At 32.9% G+C, this 12242-nt stretch overlaps 1 protein-coding gene across 1 annotated transcript; it reads right to left on the minus strand.

The window, feature by feature from the left end:
* Positions 1–10004: 10004 nt before the first annotated feature.
* LOC127744204 (protein RGF1 INDUCIBLE TRANSCRIPTION FACTOR 1-like) lies at positions 10005–11646 on the minus strand. The gene is made up of 4 exons (XM_052256485.1): positions 11626–11646; positions 11352–11519; positions 11131–11274; positions 10005–10166 (listed from the first exon to the last, which is right to left on the minus strand). Exons 1-4 carry the CDS (start codon positions 11644–11646, stop codon positions 10005–10007), a joined length of 495 nt encoding a protein of 164 aa, XP_052112445.1.
* Between the last annotated feature and the right edge of the window lie 596 nt (positions 11647–12242).

Raw genomic sequence — 12242 nt, forward strand, 5'->3', positions numbered from 1 at the left:
ATATATATATATATATTTTCAAACTAACCATACAACTTAATCGTCGGCACTTGCACTTGAATGTGCTGATGAATATAAAATATTTGTTGCATACTTGCTTTGTCAACGATGAGCATAGTGTCAAACTGTATTATCCCGTCAAATACGTATAGAATTTCTGTGTAAAATATGGCTCACCTTCCCTAAGATAACATTTTCTATGCTTTGACAAAAAATTTTATTGTAGCTCTGCAAACATCACAGTGCATGGAATAATAAAGAAAAATGGATTCTCTCATGCAAAGCTCATACCCTTACGTATATTTCATATAATCTCATCGTTGTAATACATCAGTATATTTGTGCTACCCTCCATCACACCACCAACACACTAAAACAATTCTCTTCTTACACTGGAGTAAAATGGTTAAGAGCTTTGTATTTATAGCAAAAATTTTCGGAGAAAAGGAGCATTTAACAAGCAAGTCATATGTGTTGCATTAGCAACGATTCTTCATGCGACACATTGCAACATGCAACTGCATGCTGACGGCACGCATTCTTTCTTTTTTTGGTGAAGATGGAGGGTTAAAGATCCCAAAAAAATAGAAAAAAGAGATGCTTAACAAGACCTTCTCAATCTAGAAGAACTGAAACTATCAAAAATCAAAGCATGAGTTATATCGAGGGGAGAATTGTCAAAGATGTGTAACCTAAAAGAAAGCTCCTGTCTTTTTTTAACTAAAATATCAGTAGCAACATTCGCCTCTTGGAGTGTATGAATTCAATTGGTAATTTGCATTCAACTGGTCAGAATGCTAATTTCTTGTCTGGTCAGAATGCTAATTTCTTAGACAAGAAATGGGCAAAAATGGGAATTTGAAGATCCATTCCTAATGAAACTGAGTGCCATTTGTGAGTCAGACTCCACTATGACATGGTAAATTTTGAGTAATAACAATTTGGAAACCTTTAATAATCATCCAAAGCTTCGCATGTATAATAGAGAAATTTTCAAGGTCACTAGAAAAACCTTTAATAAATCTTCCCAAGTGATCTCTAAAAATATTACCTTACTCTGCATTACTATTATGTGAGAAGAATGATCCATCGACATTTAGCTAGATAAGATGTTCTTGAGATGGAACTCAACGAATAAGTTGATCCATGGCATCATTGGTTTCTTAAGGACAATCGTACTTCCTAGAACATGAAGGACTTTTTTTGCCCGAGATTGGATGGAAGCACAAGCAGTATTTGGAGGAGTGACTTTACTTTCAAAAATCAATTGATTTCTAAGTTACCAAATAGTCGATCAGGCACTTACAACAGACACAGGCCACAGATCCTTTCTATTGATGTTGAACCCAATCCAGTTTCTTGTATTTAAGTTGAAGAAATTGCTCATGTAGGCTCGAAGAACAAGGAGACTCTAAATAAGCTTTGCATAGGGACAATCTCTCAATATGTGCAAAGTGATTTCTTCCCTTCCAACACATCTAGGACAATTTGCAATATTTATCATGTGTCTCCTTCTCCTTGTCGAGTTGGTAAGAATGGCTTCATTAACCATAAAAAGGGTTAGATTATCTTCTAGCGAGTAGTATGCAGTATTCATGCTGAAGGTTTCATGAGGGGTAAGTGTCCACACCAAGCCACTTGGTCATCTTCTTTCCATGGAGATGGAGGTGCCACGACTACAATTCTATCCACAATGTTGTTCGGCAGCCACTCCTTAAGTTTGGCTTCATCCCAATCTCCTGAAACAGATAAAAAGTCATTCAAAGATATATTATTATTCAAATATTAATTTACCTGCAAGACATATTGATCAAGCCTTCCAATATTTGGAATTCATTGATGTTTTCAAAAATTTATATGAGAGTTGTAACACCCCACCATACAGAGTCTTATGCTTAAGTCATAATTCAGAGATGGCAAGGTATTACGACCTCTAAAATAAAAAAATTTAGTACGTATAATAGTATGAATGATTGATTATAACTAGGAGCCTTTGTAGAAAAATGGGTAAACAAAAATCAAAATCCTAAAGCACAACACTCCGATCGATAACGTAACGAACAAAGGATAAACCAACGCGAGCTTATATATATACAAAGGAGTGTCAAAAACAGAAATATCAAGACTCAAAATCCGGCTGCGAAGATAACCGGTCCGAGCATAGCAATATATACATATGATAAAATAAGGAAAACCCCAAAGGAAACCCAAAGGGACACAAATACATAAAACCTATTCTCCAAAATCTCCCATAAGATGACTCATCTCAGTTTGTATTATTTAATGGAGATAAAAGTATCTAAGCAAAACATATAAACTAAAACAGAGTTTCCAAGAGCAAAGGATCTTCGCTAATTCAGAAGTCTCCAGCAGGCCTCAGTGAGAAACCTCACGTCCTGCATCTGAAAACCACAAAATCCGCATGGGTGAGAACCAGAGGTCCCCAGCATGGTAACAGCTTCCACATATATAATACATAATAATAGAGGAAAGCCGAAGGCAATCCTAGAACTTCCTCCAGATAATATCAAAGCTTATAAACAAGCTAAACCATATGTGGCGATTGAATAAAGATTCTTCTGTCTAACTAATACTTCTCTTTCCAATTCCTTCAAACCTCTCAACCACCAGTAGAAGTATAATGTAGCAAATACAGTTATATCAAACAAGAAATATACAAATAGGAACAAATAAGGCATTTAGACAATTAGCAAGTAATATGTAGTCAAATAGGCAATCTCAAACAATTCATATAGTATGCATATGATGAATGCCTATCCCTAGTGGCTGATGATATCATCTGTCGGTTATAGAGCCAACCCGACAAGCCCTGGTAGCTAACCATTGGACTGTCCCTCTGTCGAGCATCCCCAACTCGAGTTATACTCATCATAAACTTGATCATAATCATGATCTATATCCATCACCTTCACTGGTGAATATTTACGGGGGCGAGCTCATCCGGGGCTTTCACAGTGCCCGGCCACCCTTACGATATAGGGTCAAAAGAGTTTCGAGTCTCAACCTGGAGCACGTGGTGGCTAGCCACTGCTTCCTTCCAGGGAAACTCTCATCTCCGATAGTGAAAGTGCAACATTCACAATTCATCAACAATTACGGCCCTTCGGCCCATGGCATAACAAGCACTTCCACCACCATCCTTCGCGTCTCACATAATCATGCTTGATCCTCATTGATCATTCATTTTTCCCTTGCTTCACTCGCAAGTTACCACATCTCCTAGCTCCTTTTCTAATAGATAGGCATATCATAATGATTTAAGACATAAGTGGTGAGATCGGAGGCTTAGAAGTATGAGATTTGGCTTTTAAAACTCAAAAATAAACTTTGGGATGAAAATAGGGCCCCGCGTACGCGCACTCCACGCGCACGCGTGGATGGCCACAAAACTCATTGACGCGTATGCGTCATGCACGCTAACGCGTGGATTGAAAAATACCCAAGCGACGCGCACGCGTCCGCCACGCGTACGCGTGGGTGCTCTCGTGCCCCAGGCACAAAACTGACACAGTTCAGGCACAACCCTCTGGAAAATGGCTGGACATTGGGGGCAGCACATTCGGCGCGCCCGCGCACGCGTGGATGGCGCTTTCGAGAAGAACGGCGCGTACGCGCCAAATGCGCCTACGCGCGAGGGGTCATTCTGCTAAAAATTTTCTAAGTTAAAAGCTGCAGAATTCACAGATTCAACCCCCAATCTTCCAACGGACATAACTTTCTCATTTTAAATCGTTTTTCACCCGTTCTTCGAACGGCATGGACATCCCGGATCCAATTTCATTTCTAAACAGATTTGGCACAAAATGAAGATCCGTAGTCCAAGTTATGTCCCACCAAAGTATGCCCAAAAACCATGTTTTTCATAAAAATCACAAAGTGCCATTTTCAAAACAAGCCATTTTCAACTATTTTCAAAATCAATCAAAACTTGCCAATTTCATCCCCTTTCTTTGAAATCAATCAAAATGTATCAAATTCAACATCAAGCCTCCTCAACTCACACATTGACACATTACCACAATTTACAAAAATCACTATCCCATCATTTTAACCCACTTCACCCAAGTGGCTCAAACTTAAACACATTGACATATCATATACTCTTCTTCATACCAATTTTTAACAATACCAATTCCAATAAATTATTATTGTACACAATCAATATCATACTCACCATCAACATGGCTCCACCCACAATTCAACCATAATCAATCATCAAGCATATATCACAACATGCATATTTCTCATACATCATATCATTAAGGCATCAATAATCATCATCACATATATGACCACATCATATATTTCAACCATTCAACAACGCCAACAATTCAATGCCTATCTTAGGGCCTCTAGCCTAAGTATTTCCTACCACATTACATATTAAATACGGGAAACCAAGACCATACCTTAGCCGATTTTCCAAGCTCAACCGGAGCACTTCCAAACCACTTTTCCTCAAGCTCTCAAGGCCTCAACATCTCCAAGAACAGATTTTTCACCACCAAACCCTTTTCAAGCTTTTTAATATCACCAATCAAGCTCCAATATTTACATATACACAACCTAAGCCACAATCATCACACCCATACACAACATCTCAAAATCCAAACATCATAGAACCACAAATTACACTAGGGTTGAGAATCTTACCACATCCAAGATCCAAGGAGACAAGATTACTCTTCTCCTTCAAGAGAGTTGGGTCCTATAACATCAAAGAGCCCAAAGTCTCAACATTTTTGCTCATGAAACTCAAAAACAAGGCTGGAAATTCGAAGAGAAAAACGTGGCTTACCTCAAGATTTATTGTATGAGTTTTGTAGAGCTCTCCACGGTGAACGCGTGGCCGCAAACGATGTGGCAATCAGAGCTCTAGATCAAAAGTTATGGTGGTTTGAAGATCAAGTGAGAGATAGAAGTTTGAGAGAGTGTTCTTCCCCCATTCTTCCCCCTTTTCAGCGTGTTTGAGTGTTGTGTGAGGAGAGAGAGTGCTGAAAACTATGGTTTTGGTTTAGTTATGTTGGGCCAAGGGCCCACTTTGGGTCCGGTTGACCTGGTTTGGCCCATTCGGTCCAATCTTGATCCAAATTCTATAAAATTGGTACCGAAATTCTCGTCTCAATCTCCTCTATCACATTTAGCCATAAAAATTACATTTAGGGCTTTCTAGAATAAATTCTCATTTATGGATTAATTATCCGTTAATTAACCGGGTCTTACAAGAGTCATTGCCAATACGCTAAATAGTATTCTTTTGCATATCCTTTCAAGAAGAACAAACTCCTTCCCACAAGTTTGAGTAATTATTTCTTCTCTTGACATTAGGGTCATGTCATTTTTATATTTGTACTTTGATTTCAAGACTCTTGACCATAAGCAATCTTTCTTTTCTACCAATTCCTAATCAATTTTCATTATGAAGGCATCATTTAAATCCTTGGAGTGACGAATTCCTAGGCCTCCCACATTCTTGAATTTTGTGACATCCCTTCAGCTAATAGAGGACATCTTTTTAGATTGTTCGGTGTTAACCCAAAATATTTTCTGTAATTTAGATCAATCATATTACAAATAAAAATAGGAAGTAATGCAATCTACATAATATAAATAGAAAGACGGTAAGAACGTATCTCACCAGAGTAACTCATCCTGCAAGAGAAAGAGAAGCTGTCTTCCAATTGCTTATTTAGATTTCAATTTATCCATAATGCTATTATCGGTATGTTTTGTGACTCTAGAATGAAGTAGAGAAACACCCAAATACATACTTCTCAAGATCATTTGTTTTGGTAAACTGAAGTGTCTCATTGATCTCCTCCCGAATGTTATGGCCCACATTTTTAGAGAAAAATATTTCAGGTCTTACCATTCTGTGCGTTGAATCCCGCTTCCTGCGTGTTGGGCCAACATGTCATTTACATGTTGATCATATATGTCTGCCACTTCTATACACATGCAATTACAACTGATCAGCTCATTTTAACCAAAAAAAATCCACATTACTTTTTTATATTAAAAAAATACTATTTGTACACTAAAATCAACCACTAAAATCAGTCATCAATGTATTTGTGTATAAATACATGTGTAGTTTAATTTATTTTCAATATGTATTTATATTCCAACATGTATTTTATATTAGTAATTGACTTTGATAACTGATTTTAGTATACACGTAGCATAACTAAAAAAAAAATAAGGCTTGTTTTGATGTCAGATGTAAAATTATAAGTTAGTTTGCACAATTGTATTTGCACCTTTTTCAAGAGTAAAGGTATGGCTGTGTGACAACGACCAATACTAAAAGCCTCACTCCATTATTTCCCATTTTTTAAAGGTGGATACTATCATGAAGATTTTACGATTGTCTTCATGTAAAGATGTATCTTTTTTATCATTAGATGTTGAATTATAGGATTTGATTTGATATGCTATAAAAATATTATCTTTTTTAAAGTGTGGCCAAACAAACAAAACACACTTTTAACACAAGACTCTTCATAAGAAGATATTTTTAACATCTTCATTTAAGTAGGTGCCTTTTTCAAATGCCACCCCTCACAATTCTCATATTTCCTCCCACACACATCCACTTTCTTCCTCATTCTATACCATTTGTTTTTTCTTCGTATCTTCCGTTTAGTTTCCCTTGTCACTCTTAGAACATTTTTCTCTGTTGCCTCAGTAACTACCTCTTTCAATTCTCTATTTTTCATTTCTTATTTAGTTTTTGCTTCTTTTTCGTTCATTTCTTATTTAGTTTTTGCTTCTTTTTCGTAAGACCATACCTTAGATGGTGGGCGTGGTGGATAGAGGTGGGGTCAAGGAGGTGAAGGTGAAAGATTAGTAGTGAGTTGTGATTGCGATTGTATAGTGAGCCCAATAATGGAACGTGTGGAGAATGGAGGTAAGGTTGGAGAAATAAATATGGTGAAAGATAGGGATGTCAATGGGGCAGGGCGGGGGTGTCTTCCTACTCCTCATCCTTACCTCCATATTTGTTCTCCGTTTTCATTTTTGTTTCTCGGTATGGGAGAATATTATTCCCCATCTCCATTCTCCACAGGGCTCCATTTTCTGTAGGGATCCCATTCTCCATATATCTGATAGTTCTAACTAATTATTAATTTCCATATGAATAGAGTTGTAAGTATCTATCCTATAAAAAAATAGCAAGATTTCATACAAAAAGTCTAAACGACAAGATGGTAATTTCTTTCGAAATGACACAGTGGGGGACGCAACGGCGAGGCAAAGGACAGAACAGTAAACGAGATGGGAGATGCAACAACAGAGAGGAGAATGGACACGACGGCAGCGTTACAGAAAGGAACGCCGCAAATAGAGAGCACGATGTGGTGAGGGTGATGGCACAGTGAGGTGTGACGATGCAGTGAGAAGGGATAGTGGTGAGGGGGTGGCTGCAGAGAAGTTGGATGGAGTATGGAGTATGGATAGCGTTAAGAATCTCTGAATTGAAGAAAGGTTATGCAAATGAAGATTAGGAGTTTTGGGTTTATATGTGTGTGTGTGTGAAATAACTAAAAAACATATATGAGAAATAAACTATTAAGGACAAGTAAATTTGTGAATTTTGGGGATTAGTGGGGACGGGGCAGGGATCCCCGCTTGGATCCCCACGCCTGCATCGGATTAATTTTGTTCCCCATTCCTATTTCCACAAAAAATTCTCCACAATCGAATTTCCATTCGAGGCAGTCTCCATAGGGATCTCTGCGTTTCGAAAAATTTTGCCATCTCTAATGAAAGAAGTAGAATAAAAATTTAAAAAATTAAATAAAAATTAAAAAATAATTAAAATCTTATATTTTAAAACAGAAATTTTAATTTTAATTTGTCATCACTAAATTATATAATACTTAGTCCAAAGTTCTAATCTTTTCCATCACAGTCTCAACAAATAATTGTAGCCTAAACTTAAACACTTTTTTTTAATTTTTTTGGTTAAGTGGATTGGATAATCTCCAATTTTAAGTACAACACATATTCACACGTTCTTTACATACTTATCAATTTTTTCTCCTCAATTATAATTAATAGGAGATGAGCTTCAAACTTTTGAGATGGGAAGGTAACGAAATGCATGTGAGCTAAAGTTCATTGGCTTTTGTTCTTCTGGATAAAACTTATCATCATGTAAAGTGGGCCACGTGATGAATAACAGGAAAAAAGTATAAATTGTGAGAAAGGGTGAAAATGGAATACAATAATAAATATGTACCTTTCAAACATTAATTATGTAAATCCACAAAAATTAATGTAAAATTCTTTTCTAATATTATAAATATAGAGTAAAGTATCGTTTTTGTCCCCAACATTTTAATCATTTTATTTAAATTTCTAACGTTTTAAAATTGACTCATTGTTGTCCTACCATTAGAGATCCGTTAGGAACTTAAATAGGACGAAAATATTGGGAACAAAAATAATACATAGAAATAAATTTTAATTTTATCTTTCAATAATATTAATTTTTTACTATACATAATATTCAATTATTTTTTAATCACATCTAAATAAATTATACTTAATTATATTACTTTTATTTTAAATAAATTATTTTTTTATAATTTTATTCTTAAAGATTTTTAGTTATCATGAAATGTTTGTAGAATAATTAGTATATAAATTTGCAGAAAAGAAAAAAATAATATATATACAATAAAATATAAATTATACCTTTTTGTCTCTAATGTATCAAAATTTTTTAAAATTATAAAAAAATAAATTTATTTAAAATGAAAGTAATGTGATTAAGTGTAATTCATTTAGATGTAATTAAAAAATAATTAAATATTATGTACAGTAAAAAATTAATATTATTGAAAGATAAAATTAAATTAAAATTTATTTTTATGTATTATTTTTGTTCCTAACGTTTTCTTCCTATTTAAGTCCCTAACGTTTCAAAATCGTCTCAATTTTGTCCCGCCGTCAATTCTGTTAACGGATCCCTAACGGCAGGACAACATTAAGTTAATTTTGAAATGTTAGGGACTTAAATAGGACGATTAAAACATTAGAAACAACTTTAGAACTTACCCCAAACATTGGGGACAAAAACGATACCTTACTCATAAATATAATATCTCAATGTAACTAGAACAAATGTTTTCCTCAAATTTTTATTAAATTATTATGTGAGTGTAATTAGCTTCATGTACTAATCGCTCGTCTAATTAAATTGAAAGAAATTGAATAATCATTTGAATGAGAAAGACAATTAATTATAGTTATTGATTTAATATACAATTAGACCAGATGAGAGTGGTGATTTATTTTTAAAAATTTTTATTGCACTCAAGTTATACGCATGTATCCATAACGATGTCATATAAATATTTTGTACTATTTTTATATTAAAAGAGTTTAATTATTATATATTCATCTGAAAAAAAAATTATACTATTATTTAATAATAAATTTATATTTGTGTGATTTAAAAAATAATCATTTTCACATAATAATAATTTAAAATTTACACAAATTTCAATTATATTGGCAAAATTAAAATAACTAATCATCATCTAAATAAATAAATTTGAATGAATAACAAGCCACATGATTTACTCGCCATCAGAAGAATATAGGAGTGTGAGATGTGTGATTATAGTAACACAATCTTTTCTTTTATTTTTTCTATAGATATTTATTGATATTGTTCGTCCCAACAAAAAATAAATCTAAACTTGAATGTACAAGAATTTTGAACATAAAATAATTATTCATATAAAAATATCTGTAAATACATAATTATTATAGTTAAAAATTATTAAATAATTTAACATATTTAACTAAATTATTTAATATCATACATATATATTTACCTCTTAATTATTATTTTACATCAAAATATCTTTGTAGAATTTGCCAGCAAAATAAGACCTGATGAACATGCATGTGTCAAGTACATGAATAATATAATGGTGATATGTAACTATTTAATAATTAATAATTAATTAAGAAGCAGCCCTACAAGGTGTTCCTTTTCTTTTCCTTGAATTTGCATTGGATGGCGTAGGAACAGCAGTGGTGGGCAGCTGAGCAGACTGTGATAGCATGGTTCTTGAAACTCCTTCAATGGGGATGCTTTCCTTCTCACTCGTCTTTGTCCACACAAGCTAGTCACAAAATGAGATATATATAACACACCAATATTAATATATAAATAAAAAAAGTGTAAAGAGATATTATATTTAATTATGTTGTAATGCATAATTGTATCTATGTATTAGTTAGTTGAGAGTTTTATAATTAGTTAGATGTTGTAACATACAACAGTTAAGTGACAACTAGTTTTATATCATCACTAGTTATTTTAGAGTATAAATTAGATATAAAAGGGGCTAATGTGGCATGTGTAAATACTCTTTTGTTTTTTTTTCGACTAAATACTTTTACATAAAGAATATAATTTAATTTTTAGACAGGCTTTAAACAATTTAAAGAATTCAAATATTCAACAATATTGGAATAAATAAAAGAAACTTGTCAAACATCATATTTAATTTTAATCCAAAATCTAGTTAAAAATGATAAATCTATGAATAAGTTATTTAAATTATATGCGCTCTTTATTTTATTCATTTCTATTCATCAAGATAAATAATACTTATCACATCAAATCAATATCAATTACTACACCTAACTGTTTGATCCATAATATTAGTTATAAAACTTTTATATGTATTATCACAACATACAACTTAGCCCAATTTTAAATAATATATAAATATAATGAACAAGAAAAAGCCGTAATAACCTGCTTCTTATATTGCACTACACATATAATGACAATAATGGTTTAATTAGCCTCATGTTCTAGAAATTCGTTAGAAAATTAAATTTTTAAATAATAAATAATAAAAAAATTGGATAAGCAAATATTGAAAAAGAAAAATAAATATTTTCAAAAACAAAAAATACACAAATGAGATGTGAAAAACTAAATTGATGAATTGAATAAGCGAAGTATATCCAAACCTTGCATTCCAAAGAACAGAAAACAAAAGGCTCCACTAGATTCCTTGTGCATATGACACAGTTAGTGTTGTTTTTATTAACATTAACTCTATCACTAATTACGCTCTTATTATTTGGATTAATAGGCCTTGTAATCAGGAAAAAGACCTGGTAACCATTGATTCTATATGTCTGAATCCCAGTTATGTTCAAAGCATTTTCAATCTCTTTCACTCTCACAACATCATGATAAGATGATCTCCTTATCTGCATTACAAATATATATACCACTTATTAATGAATTATATATATAATAACATGAAATGAATAATTCATTTATAGACCTGAACAACTCGGTGTTTTTCATGAGAATATGCTATGCAATGTGCGCAATATGCTTCATTGTTGCAATCGAGACAGAACATTTTGCATTCATTCCTAGATTGTTTCTTGTGCACATTGCACAGAGAGAAGAATCTTGTCGACAATAGATTCTCAAGCCATGATGGCACCTGAAACACATAATTAAACTACTTATAAGACAAATTGAAAATAATAATGTGAATAAATTAAAATTAATTAGAGGGACAATGAATAATTAAAGCATGGCATTACTACCATTGCCGAGGTTGATTTCATTATCGAACCTACAAAGGAGATAAGAGAGAGATAATATGAGAAGAACTAGAATGATATAGAGACTAGCAAATTCAGTGATAGTAAACATAAAGCAAGTATATATATATAGAGAGAGAGAGGGAATAAGAGAAGAGAAGGGTTAACTTTGTGATCAAATTAAAAACTAACATGGAAAAATATATCAGACAAGGGTAATCGTGGCGGTTCAGATGAGAGGATGTTAGGATGGGTTAGATGAGTTTTGAAAGATGACGTGAGAGAGTTGGGGTGACGCAGGTGAATATATAGAAGATAATAAATTGTGAAAAAGGGTTTACATGGAATGTAATAATGACAATATTTCTCATAAATCATATATAATTTCAACAATTTTGCTTAAGAAATTAATGTGATGCATATTTCGACTATTAAAGTGTCAGAATACACTACACTAGACATCTGATGACTCATTAATTAATGGAAAAAAAATTCAATAGTTTTAAATTATATTAAACATTAATTGAAAAACATTATTTTTTATCTATTAATTTTATTTTTTATTGTTCATATAATAAAATTTATTATTTTTTTATAATATTTTTTATGTTTTCTCATTT

The sequence above is a fragment of the Arachis duranensis genome, unplaced genomic scaffold (genome assembly GCF_000817695.3).
Source record: "Arachis duranensis cultivar V14167 unplaced genomic scaffold, aradu.V14167.gnm2.J7QH unplaced_Scaffold_232527, whole genome shotgun sequence".
Taxonomy (NCBI): domain Eukaryota; kingdom Viridiplantae; phylum Streptophyta; class Magnoliopsida; order Fabales; family Fabaceae; genus Arachis; species Arachis duranensis.